This window comes from Ctenocephalides felis, unplaced genomic scaffold (assembly GCF_003426905.1).
Source record: "Ctenocephalides felis isolate EL2017-DRISC unplaced genomic scaffold, ASM342690v1 CF-g0.4_SCAFFOLD_01170, whole genome shotgun sequence".
In the NCBI taxonomy this organism is placed as follows: domain Eukaryota; kingdom Metazoa; phylum Arthropoda; class Insecta; order Siphonaptera; family Pulicidae; genus Ctenocephalides; species Ctenocephalides felis.
The window spans coordinates 68,040,523-68,053,641 of NW_020537324.1; the positions used below are offsets into that span (position 1 = coordinate 68,040,523).

General features: G+C 29.6%; 1 protein-coding gene across 1 annotated transcript in view; it reads left to right on the forward strand.

Annotated features, from left to right (window-relative positions):
* Positions 1-13,119, forward strand: part of LOC113366418 (RNA polymerase II elongation factor Ell) — a 229,826-nt gene that overhangs the window by 75,690 nt on the left and 141,017 nt on the right. Inside the window, exon 2 of the mRNA XM_026608015.1 lies at positions 3,515-3,562. Within this exon, the coding sequence (XP_026463800.1) occupies positions 3,515-3,562 (48 nt within the window). The remainder of the gene's footprint in view (positions 1-3,514; positions 3,563-13,119) is intronic.

Sequence of the window (13,119 nt, forward strand, 5' to 3'; positions counted from 1 at the left end):
AAATCAGAATGAAAGGCTTAAATATAATGTTTCAATATTTTATAGTAATACTGATTTTTTTATAAAGTTAGTATTGTTTTATAGTTATGTTCTAGATAAGAAATGCAATTCAATCTACTGCAAATAAGTAAAATTGCATATTTGAAGCCCACCATTGGTTGTTTATTCTAGCATCAAATTTTGGAAAACTCATTAATTTTCTATACGTTAATAGTTTTTTTTAAGTAAAACTTCTTTAAGCGAGACTAGGGAGTAAATTTGTGAAAATGCAACGGAAGGCCGTTACGCCAGAACTTTTTGTCATTCGCTCTATGATATCATTTCTATACGGACCAATTGTGATTGGTTGTCGTATCGCGTGAATATGATAGCTTTGATTGTATGCGTCGTATGTCACTCTCTATTTTATTTACAACTGTCCAAAAAATCGAAAATGAAAATTTTCACATTCTAAATGTGTATGAACATTTTCGCATTTCTTAGAAAAAATTGATGTGTGCATTAGGGTGGTCCTTAATATGGACATTTTCGAAACTCTTTGCTCCCAAGGACTCAAATGATTCCAAATTGATAAAAAAAACAATTCTCTCAAAGTTTTAGCTCTTAATATGAACTTTTAGATAGTGCGCAATTCAATAAAACTTTGTATGGAAAAAGCATGGTAAAATTTTTGAAAACTAAAAGAAAAATTTTTAGGTATAACTTAGCCTCAAATAAATTAAAAGTGAAAATTCGTGTCATTTTTATTGAAAATTCGACGCTCTGCAAAATTTTTGAAAATTTTTCCATGTAATTTTCATACAAATCTTTGAATGAATTGCGAAAAGATCTATCTATCGAAAAGATAATATTAAGAGCTGAAACTTTCAGAGAATTGTTTTTTATCAATTTGGAACAATTTAAGCCCTTGGGAGCAAGGAAACTCGAAAATGTCCATATTAAGGACCACCCTAGTATGAATGTTTTTATACGTGGATCAAATTTTTCGTTACGATTTTGAGTGCACGGATCAACGGATTTGAAGGATTCAAAAAGCTTTGGATTCAAATTTTCTGCAAAAATTGCATAAAATGGAATTTAGTTAGGAAAGAACAACAATAAGACAAGTATACAGGTAGGCAGGTAAACAGGGGGATAGGTAGACTAGTAAACCTGGTGGATAAATATATGGGAAAATATGGGGATATAAAGGCAGGTAGAAAAGTAAGAGTTTGCAGGCAGTTGATAGGTAGACCAGGTGAACAGGCAGATAAGCAGAGGGGTAGATCATATAAAAATAAAATAATTTATTAAATTAATTATGCCACTTACACCTAGTTAAGTATCTAATAGCATTTTATCAATATCTTATTTCTACGATTCTAGAAGCATATATAATATATGAAATTACAAAAAAAATCATCAGGGTTGTTCAAATATAACCTCTTATCTTTTACCATGTATCTATAAATAATAATAAATTATTTATATCAACCGAACGCAATGAATCAAGCTCAGGGCGGTTCGTGGCGCTGGAAATTGTAAATAAAACTTGCAGGAAGTCGTTAGTGGTTACTCATTGCTTATACTTCAGCTTATATATCTATAACTCCTCACTGCACCCAATAAATCGAATTTAACGACCGACCAGTAAAGGCTTCGGCTTGACTTTCGCGTTCTTGCTAAAGTCTAAACGTGCAGTTCGACGTCATAATCGTAACTTCTTATTACCGGGATATCATTTTCAAGGGAGTTTGCAACCCTGTACTTGAGCTGGAATAAATTATGGCTGCGAAGGACTCGATCTAAAGGGTGAATAGTGATGTATCAGATATCAGATGCCTTGAAGCGTTCGCTATATGTCTACTGATTTTATCTGATTTTGAATGTAAATGTGCTAGATTTTGAATTGAAAAATTGGAACATGGAAATTTGATTTCTGTTCTATTGTATCTATTAATAACTGATATATTTATTTACTTCTAGAAAATCATTTATCTGTCTACTGGTATTGCACGTGTCTCATTACATAGACTGGGCGTCCTTGAACAACACAGTCACGAATGTGAATGATTGGACATAGTACATGTTACTAACATGCTTTTAAATCATTTGTGTTTATTTGATTTTAATATTATTATGTAAGCAAGTGAGAGATATAAAAACATATACAAATTTGGAGAAGTGATCCTTTGTTTTGATGGAAACTTAAAAAAATATATTTGACACCACTTGTATTCTTAACCAATTGACTGGATTGGCATTCGATTTGGACATTTTAAGTACTACCAGAAATTTGCTGAAGTTCCATATGGAAGAGTTGTAAATATTGAAACAAATTACTGGTGCATTTAATTTTAATTATTATTATGATTTGTAATTACTATTATTTTTTATTTTTCTATATTATTTCAATTATAGTTTCTTTCTTATATCAGCTTTGTGACTCGGTCATTTTGACTCTTATTGTATAATAAAAAAAAAAAAAAAATTGGTGGTGCATGGCATCGTGCCTTCAGGCAAATTGCTTTTACTTCTCGTACCGTAACTGAAAGTACATATAGATATTAAACGTACATAATAAAGATTAAAATTATTCACAGTATGAAAATCATATCATAACTAACAAAATACAATCATATTAATATTATTACAATTACAATTATATCAATCTTCAAACTCGATTTCAAAGTGCGTTTCATTAATGTTTTTTACTCTTGGTATTTAAATAACAATATTAATTAACTTATTTATTTACATTGGAACAACTTGTATTTGTTTGAGTTGCTCAGACTGACCATTATTACATCCATTAACACACTACAGACTACATGGTATGCAATGTTTTTGAAAATTAAATTCATACCAATTAGTTAAGTATATATAATTAATTAGTCAATATTAATATTAGTCATTGGTAGTTTTGAATTATGTGTTTAGCTAAATAATTTAATTATACTGAAATATGTTGATGTAGTAATAATGGATGCACTTATACATGTGCTTAAACTAATGTGTGCTCATGTAAATTTTAGCTGTTGTTTTCAAAAAGTCGTTTATTCACAAGCCTGGGTAATATTTCTTTGTCGCTTTGTTTCTATTGTATATTATGACATGTGTAGCTGGAATATGGTACAGAAAATAATGGCAGTTGATAAAAACTTAGCAAAACTCGTATATATGAAAATAATATATAGTCAGAGAATATTTGTGCACATCTTGATGTTTAAGCACATATATGCAGCTCATTTGAATTGTTTTAGAGTTTTCTTGTTTTAAGTATTCAATACCATCTGAAATGGTGCAATGTGATTTTATGACTACGATGAATTTTATGTTATTTCTATCATATTATTACTGTTACTACTTACAACAAAATAATTAGGTCCAGTTCCAAGCGTAGATTTTTTTTTGCATCTATCGTCATGCAATGAAGTTATGATACTGCAAAATAGAGCTATAGCAATTTTTATAGTTTTTGCATCCACGTAAATTTGAATTGCATGAATAATTGATTTATTTTTTTTATTTACAGGGTCGGATCAGCGCCACACCTGCGATACAGTTACAGGAGAATGGAGGGGTAAGTTTTGATCAACTTCCTATTATATTAATGAAATTTTAGATAATTTTATAAGTCAAATTCGGCTTAAACTTCTACCGAATTAGGAATATTTGTGAGTGCGTAGGATTTGTGAGGCTATCAAATAAACTAATAAGATAAATTAATTTAACTTAGACTTGTTTTTTAAATATTGTTGAAATTCCTTCATCACGACGAAGAATTTTTTTATGAAAATTATATGAATGATTCATCAATAGATCTTTTGATCTTTAATTTAATCATTTCATCATTTTTTACGAGTGTCACTTTTATACAACATCCACTTCATTCTTCAATTACAATCTTCATTACCTGTGTCGCCTTTAGACGACACATAGTATGACTACCTCTGCTCCAAGATTTATATCTATGAGTTCAACTATTGAAAATTCGAATTTTTAACTGTAATTTGTAGTTATGTAGAAGAGCAATTCAATTTTTAAATACATTCTCATTGGTAAAAATTAAATCATATGTTATATCTGGTCCGTTCAGTAACACTACTAGGGCACACTCTGTTCCGTATAGCAGCGTCATTCTAAAAAGTCTCTTTTTTTAGCAAAGGAGTTAATAACTATTATATACCATTTAATTTTTCTTTTAGTTTTCAATATTTTGTTTAGTTTTTCCACGATTTGCTATTTACAATTAATAATGAGTAGGAAGTAGTAAGCGCTGTATGAAAGTATAATTTTAATGCGTCTGAATATTACTTTTTTATTTTCCATGTTTTATTTTTATGCAATTAAAAGTATCGGTTTCTTTCATTTGTAAAAGTCAATCATCATTATCGATCTATTTTCATCTGCCAACAGATTGCCTTTTCAATTGACTCTAAAGTGACATAAGCTGTCATATGATATATTTATTTACCTTGTAATATCTTCATTACAACTTATCAAGTCATGTAATTGATATTAACGCATTGCTTCACAAACAAGTAAACAATCAATATTTAATCCAAATAAAACATTTAACATTAAAATATCATAATTGTAAAAGTCAATTAGTGCAAAAATCTTTGTCATCAGTTCCTTAGGCGTTTCCTATTACGAGATGGCATTTAACGGTTGTTGCTCTTGCAAAAACAACATATGTACGATGCTCGTGAGATTGAGAATGTGATGCAGTGGAATTATCTTTTTGTGCCAATTACGAGATATGAATAAATGTAGGGTAAATAACAGACCTTTAAATGAAATGTGTATTCATGATACATTAATGCGTATTTTCATTCCTTTAAAATTTAAAATGCAATGTAGATCGTAATTCCAGATTAAATTGTGAAAGGAAGAGTACAAATACGAATAGTGTTTTCTGAGGTTCTCGTCATTTTTATTGTCTTGTTTATAAAAGATTTAGTAGCCTATCCAAGAACACTAACTTTTTTATATTTATTTAAAATCAATCAAAAATTCTACAATTTTTATAAACTATTTGTCAGATTGTAAGATACATAAAACATGTCAATAAGGATCATGTATACTCTCATATATATAACGCAGGCACATAATCATACATTTTTTTAAAATTTTATTTTCTTATTTTTGAATTATAATACATTTTGTACATCTTGTTTATTCATATCATATTTTTTCATATCATTAATTCAATTATTCAATCATAAAAGTAAAAAGAGATTTACAAATGAAGAAAAATAAATACAAATTATATCATAATTTTTTGGGCAATTTCTTTCGAAGAAGACCTTCAAAATGGCGTATAAATTATTCAAATACAAGGATGTTAGTCGAATATGTATGGCAATGCGCCCACACCCTTGCGCGTCGTGATTATTATGTACTTGACTGGCAGACCCTTGCAATCGTCAGAATGGGCTGGCTTTTTAATATGCTTTCTGAACAGTTAAAAGAATACACCCTCAAAATTTGAGCCTTGTGGGAGAAAGTTATGAAAAAATTTTTTTTGACATTTTCACAAATTGAAGGGATGATGACGCAATCGCGGAATGACTGCCAGAATGGTACTTTCTTAATGGGTCGATAATAAAATATCCTTAAAAAAAATTTCTAGCTCTGTGAAAACAGGTTAGTCAAATAGTTCACTGGCTCTTAGACTATTAGAATAAATCAGAAAAAATAATATATACTTTAATGGGATGATCTTCAATTTGTGAGAGCAGTCTTAATTGATCTATGTGTCTATTATTTTTGATCTTCAATTTGTGATTCTTTGTACTCTTTAGTATATTTATAGAGATTTGTCTCATATAATGTACATATATAAAATTGTTTGTATACACATTTACATAATATATGGCTTTTATTCGGATTGCATGTGCATTGCTCTCCATTCCAACGTATTTGCATCTTCTGTAGCGGAAATGTCAACTTATTACTTGGCGTCGGATTATTCAAGGAATGATATCGGAAACGATTTCTTACATTTATATTTAGACATTTATGTGATATTAATATCATCATTATGGTATTTGAAATTTTATGTGAAATTTGCAAAATTAATCTAATTTAATAAACAATACCAAAACGATATAAATCGATGAGTCTGAGCATAATTTTCTTGAGATTTTTCAATTGTTCTTCAATTTTTCTCCAATTTTAGGCTCACCTGTCCTTGACACGGTGTTAAATACGAATACTCGGTGATATATGGGATTTAAACAATATTCTTGAAGTTATAGCTAATAATATGGATGGTGCTTTATTGTATTAATTAATTAAATCAGTAGTTGCAAATGCCATAGCATGAACCACATTATCTCTATTCAGGAACATTCTGCGGTTATTGCAATGCTAGTAAATATTAATAAATATCAGTAAATGAGAATTAATTGTTGTTTACAATGTTTCCACATTAATAATTAGTGTATTAATTAAACTAATAACTACATTGATCCAAATTAATGCACCATATTATTTGTTTTAAATAAATCAGTAAAAAGTATTACTTTCCTTTACAATTTTTCTACTTATATTTTTCACTTCTTCGATCTAAAATCCTGGAAGTAATCTCTCTTTAATGCCTGCCTGAGGATATTGGAAAGTTGATAACAGTCTCTTAATATCCACATATCCATGCAAGTAATAGCGTATTTAAGATAATTTTATCCAGTAATAACAAACATAATATCCTATTTTCTTTGTTTGACTTTTTCAAGAGCCCCTTGAGCGTTTTGTTCTGTAAAAGACGGTATCTACTTGGATGTTTTTTATATGGCGTTAAAAAGCATATTAAATCATTTTAAATCGTGCGATAATATAATACTATTTTTCTTCAAGATGTACTATATTGAGAAATGTTAAAATAGATTTTTTTCAATCAGTATGCTTGTGCAATGTTCACTATTTTCCATGTTTTTAATATGTAGCATTGGGTACAGAAAAGAACCTCAGGTTTACTCTTCTTGGATGCGGTTCTTTCTTAGTTTTACTATTCTATACCATACTCAATTGATTTTATATGAAAATAAAAATTAATTGAAATTTGAAAAATATGCCGTCTAGTATTCCTTATCAATGTCTCTGTAGCTCAGCCAGTTTAGGCGCTTACTCCTAGTTTTTACACTCAGATTCATAAAATGTAAGAAAATTCTTTCATATAGATTACTTTCTTACCTGGTATATATGAAGTATCCCAGCATTTTAGTTGCCAAAGTAATTAATTTACCAATTACTTAAAAATATTTCAAATCCATCGATCAATGCGTAAGTATTACCGAATGTGGCATTGATGGATTTCAATAGGAGCCCAGTAATTAAGAAATGGCGTTTGTTGCGCAATATGTATATAAGTACAAATTGACCTCTGGACCTTAAAAAATAAATGAGCTTCTACGAAGTGCCAGCAAGCACCAGCACGAATTGTTTAGAAAGTCTGATTAGAACGCACGTATGTGTATTAAACTCTAAACCATTATATAATAGTTAGGATCGTAAATTACAGATGAGCAGTCTCCAAAATTGGAGATTAGTACCAAAGTTGATGATATGTTCTTCTAATTAAAATTACCTAATTTGATTTGTAATTGGAGTTCATCATATAAGTTAAGGTGCAATGCAAGGTATGCTTTCATAAGCACAATATTCACTTTTAATTTTTCAATCATTTCTGCTAGATTTTCTGGTGTATCCATGCGTATGGTACCTATATTTGATTTATATTGGACTTGTACAAGTAAAATTTTTTTTTCGCAAAAATTCCAATTTGGTGCATTTTCTTTTCAGTCACTTTATTATCACATGTGCATAGAATTTTAACACATTACATCCTACAGTCCTACTTTCACATGAAGTCTCGATGTCGGCACATTTACTATCACTTTCAATTGCTTTGGCGAAACAATCGTTTTAGATGCAGTTTTAAGACAAATTCCGCTTTTGAGAGAATATTAATTAAAGTCTGAACTTAAATTGCTATCTGAGAGTCTAAAATTAAATTTCCTTTCGGATGCCGGCGCTCCGGATGCAAAATAATACGATTTTGTCTGCAAAATTTGCGATGGAAAGGGTTATTGTTTGCAATTGCGAGTGGAAATTTAATTTGCAGTAATCATTCAATTATTGTAATGGACATGGTATTCTTGATTCACTTTTAATTTTTCAATCATTTCTGCTAGATTTTCTGGTGTATCCATGCGTATGGTACCTATATTTGATTTATATTGGACTTGTACAAGTAAAATTTTTTTTTCGCAAAAATTCCAATTTGGTGCATTTTCTTTTCAGTCACTTTATTATCACATGTGCATAGAATTTTAACACATTACATCCTACAGTCCTACTTTCACATGAAGTCTCGATGTCGGCACATTTACTATCACTTTCAATTGCTTTGGCGAAACAATCGTTTTAGATGCAGTTTTAAGACAAATTCCGCTTTTGAGAGAATATTAATTAAAGTCTGAACTTAAATTGCTATCTGAGAGTCTAAAAGCGAAATTAACCCTTTCCACTCGGATGCCGGCGCTCCGGATGCAAAATAATACGTATTTTGTCTGCAATTTGCGAGTGGAAAGGGTTAAGTTTTAATCAATTCAATTTGCAGTATCACTAAACACTCTTATTGTAATGGACATGGTATTCTTGATATCAACAACCACATTGCTCTATTTTTAATTTTTCTTTTATATGAAAGGCTTTCTCATTTTTTTTTAATATCGGCACCTACTATATATGGAACATCAGCAAATTTTTGGTGGTACTTAGAATGACTAAATCGAATGCCAATCAATTAATTGGATGTCTGCATATGATAGTCATATTAATAAATTGGTAAATTGGTTTTGCTATACAATAAACAAAATTTAACAAAAATCAAATAAATTCCTAACTTAGGATATGTAGTGATCACTTTTAATCGAATTATTCTCGATCCTTCACGGTGTTGCATTTCAATTCACGAACTTTATTTCATGCAGTAGTCAATTATAATTTTATATATTTTTGCGTCATTTTCGAAGAATTTTAGTGTAGTTGAATTCAAAATTAGAATTTACGTATAATGGAGTAATTTGGGTGCTTTCTTGATTGTCTGACGAAGCGCCAAACCGGGCTTCCTCAGGTCAATGATCTTGGGAGGTCACAATGAGTCCAACATTGTGCTCAACTATTATACATACTTGTACTGAAATCATTTTTTTACTAACGTACCACCAATCAGTAATAAATTTATAGGAAAAATTGAAAAAAAACTCTAATAAAAGTTTAAAAAAAGGCAAACTAGTAGGTAGGAATTATCGCTGAAAATACTGAATTAATTACATGTTAACGATACAGTATTGAGTATTTCAGTCAAAATTACTTTCAAAATTGGTTATTGCTATACAATTGAACTTTATCATTTACACAGCAACATGTTAAACTTTGTTACATCTAATATATTCTCCATATTTTCCAAATAATAGGCTAATAATAACATAAAATCAATAACCAACTTCAGTATAGTAGATCCTCTATCTACTCCTATTGTATTATTTCTTGGAGTAAACATCGGGGTTAAAGAAATAAATCTAAATTCTAAATGTATATCGCTAAAATATGATAATCTGTGTCAGATATGTAAATATGTGTTGAGCTTATTTTATGCTAATACGCAATGGCATTATGCCGTTCGTTGTTTTTCTTTCTATAAATATATTCTTCACATTACTATTCACTGATAGCAGAGCATATAATAAAATGAAAATATCTATTTGACTAGACGTTCGTTTGTGTAGGTATAACAGGTATTTTGAAATAATACGATTTATACTGTAACATAAGATTTAAATTAACTTAACAAATTAAATTGTTAGTAAAAATTTTCTTGCGCTAGTTTTTTGGATCATATAGTAATTCATTATACTTCTAGTACTTACCTTATAGTAATTATTTGCGATTATTACAAAAAAAAATACAAATAATTATTTTTAAACCATTAAGGAAAAATGTGGTTGGATACAAGAACTTACGTTATTTTTACTTATTTATATTTATGTTTGATCATTGGATTAACTATAAATCATTTTTGTTTAAATTTGGTTAAGAATTTGAGGGCAATCTACAATATTGTTACCAAATATTTTTAAACGTGCATAGGGCTTCTTCACTAACACTAATATTCCTTATTGTTAATTTAAAGTTTTAAGTCAAAATTTAATTTAAAAAAAAAAATTATTAAAACAACTAAATATCAACTTAACAACTTAATTTTTCCTATATTAATTTAATTTAGAGATAATAATATTTTCATATTTAATTTGATGTTAAAATAATTACTTAAATTTTTATTATGTATTCATTGTATTGTATTTTAAAGCCTTTCTGAGGGTCTTTATACTAAAATAAAAAATAAATGATTTTTTTATAAAGAAAATGTTAACTTAAGAAGATTTGCAGAGTCTTTCTTTGTTTCCATATGCTCCCGGTGTAAACGAAAGCAGTTCTTCTTTTTTCACTTTTCGATTCGATAAAAACTTAATAAATTTTTGTAAGATTTATCTGTTTTTGTAGTTCCTGAACTTCTGCATTCACGTTTATATATAATATTTTTCTGGCTTGACTAAATAAATTCTGTTGTCTATTTAGTTTATTCTGAACTCGCGTTTATTCTAATCTAACATTCTGTAATTTTTATTTTCAAAAGTTAGGTTACCCATAGGGTAAGTTATAGTAATCGCAAAAAATGGAAATGCATTTGTTAGCATATTTTTACGTTTCAAAGCCTTCTGAACATTTTGGCATACCTTCAAAAAAAATCATTCGTTTATTGTCTCCAAATACACTCTCTACAATATTCATCTCTGTATGTCACTATTTGTCTCCCACAATATATATTATTCTTTTGTTATTATATCCATATGTCTTGCTATTTACGTCAACGAAATGAATGTATGTGTGTGTGTGTGTATGGATACAAATTTTTGTTGATGATTACGGGAGCACGAATCAACCGATTTGAATGATTCAAGAAACATTCGATTTGGGAGCCATTTGAAAGTGCTACACATTTGCAATTGTTTAATAATTGTCAATTCTGTTTATTTCTGTAGTTGTTTCTGATATCAAAAAACATGTTCTTGCCTCGATAAACCAATTTATTCGACAGTATCTATATTATCTAAAACTGAGTTTCGTGTACTCAAACAATCAAAATCTATTGACAATCTCAAAATTTATTGACACTCGATATTGTAAAATCTTAAGAATCACTATGATAAGTCAACTAATTAATTCTCAATGACTTGATTTGAATCGATGCGAGCAAATAAATGTCCCTCGAGAGCTTCGATACGACATTCATTGCGAACAATTGCACTTAAGCGTTTTAAGCAATCTTGACAGTTCCCATAAATTATCATAATATAATTAACAGACGATTATTATTGTATAGATGCATGAGAGATAATTTCACGTGCCACTGGGGTTTTAGAATGTGTTCCAGGTCTGTCCTTGATACATCGAAATGACTCTGACGATCGTAATATAATATAAGCTCAACCAATAGAAACAGAATATTTATAAATATTGTACATGACATAGATGAATGTTACGCTAACAGATGCATTGCAGATTTGAAATATCGTTTTTTAATAAAACTTCAAAAAACGTAGATTAGCATGATCAAGCCTCTGGTTCGATTCTAAACTCGGACAGCTCGATATCAAGCAGTATATCACATTTCTATTTGAGGTCATAGGCTACAAATATAGTGCCAAGTTCCAATCCAAGTTTCGGTTAGGTTTTCTATCTGACAACCTAACAATAAGAAAAATGCCTGACTGCACAGCAACCACATGGCCTTCGTCAATATTTAGTATGGAAAGTTCTTCATAACATAGCCTTGCCATAACATCGGCACAATCGGTCTATTATAATATTTTCCACTTCCCTGTTCATGTTTTTGGGAAAAAATCCAATTTAATAATTTCACGCTTTCTAGACAATTCAAGTAATTCTGAATCGAATGATACCAATTTTGGTAAAAATGTGTGTGTTTTCTCCATAGCGAAGGAAATGCGTTGAAGCATACCAGCCTAGGTCTTTTGTCTGAGTATGTCTGGCTCAATACCGCCTGGGTATAATAGAGACTAAAATCTTCACTTATCAAAAGTATATGTTTGTGTGTATGAGCCGATATTTTACATGTTTTCTAAATATCTGAATCTCAATTCTTAGTGTTTAAGATGCAAATTGCCTTAAGGCCAAATCACACTTACAACTAGTTTTAATTACTCTTTCTCAAATATTTCGAATTCTTTTATGGTAATATCTCTTGAACAATGTTTCCATATCCTTGGCAACGGAATCTAGTTTTGCTTGGAATATTCACTTTTGAGGCCACCTCGTAATCGAACAAGACTGGTTCATGTATCCGTAAGTGTTTTAATTTATTATGACCCCCCTTGGATCGCCTGTTTACGTCAAAATCTACACAAGTTTTTTTCTGATATGAATGAACATTCGCTCAATGAAGAAAAAAACAAAGTGAAATAATTTTTTTGGTTAACCTTCTCGACTTTCAAGGAATATTGCACCTGAATGATATCTAGAAAGAAATGGCAATTCAAGGATTTTTGGAGAACATGTCTGTGGTAAAGCTTTGGACAACATTCGCAGAATGTTGGAGATAATTTAATCATGTGGAAATATTATTTTACCAATGGAGAATTCTTCTAATTATTAATAGTGCCAGAACTCTGTCTGCTGTGATTATTATACAATAATTTTTAGTTAAGACGGCCGGGAGGAGGATGAATACTAAACAAATTTAATATGATTTTAAAATAACAAACATTATTTGAAAATGCGATAAAAATCCGACAGATTTAAAACTTATTACAGCATTTTGTTCAATTGTCTTTATGATTATTTAAAAATAATCGGCACTTAGGTATTACAGGCAGTCAAAATGTTCATTCTCATAATTTTTGTTAATTTTCGCAAAATTTCAAATATAAGTTCAAAATTATGACTGTTAGAGGCTATTTTAACTCGCCCTTATCATATTAGTTGTACATAAGATTTTCAGATAAACCCGAGACAGTCCGGGACAAATGATCTAAATTCGGGACAAAT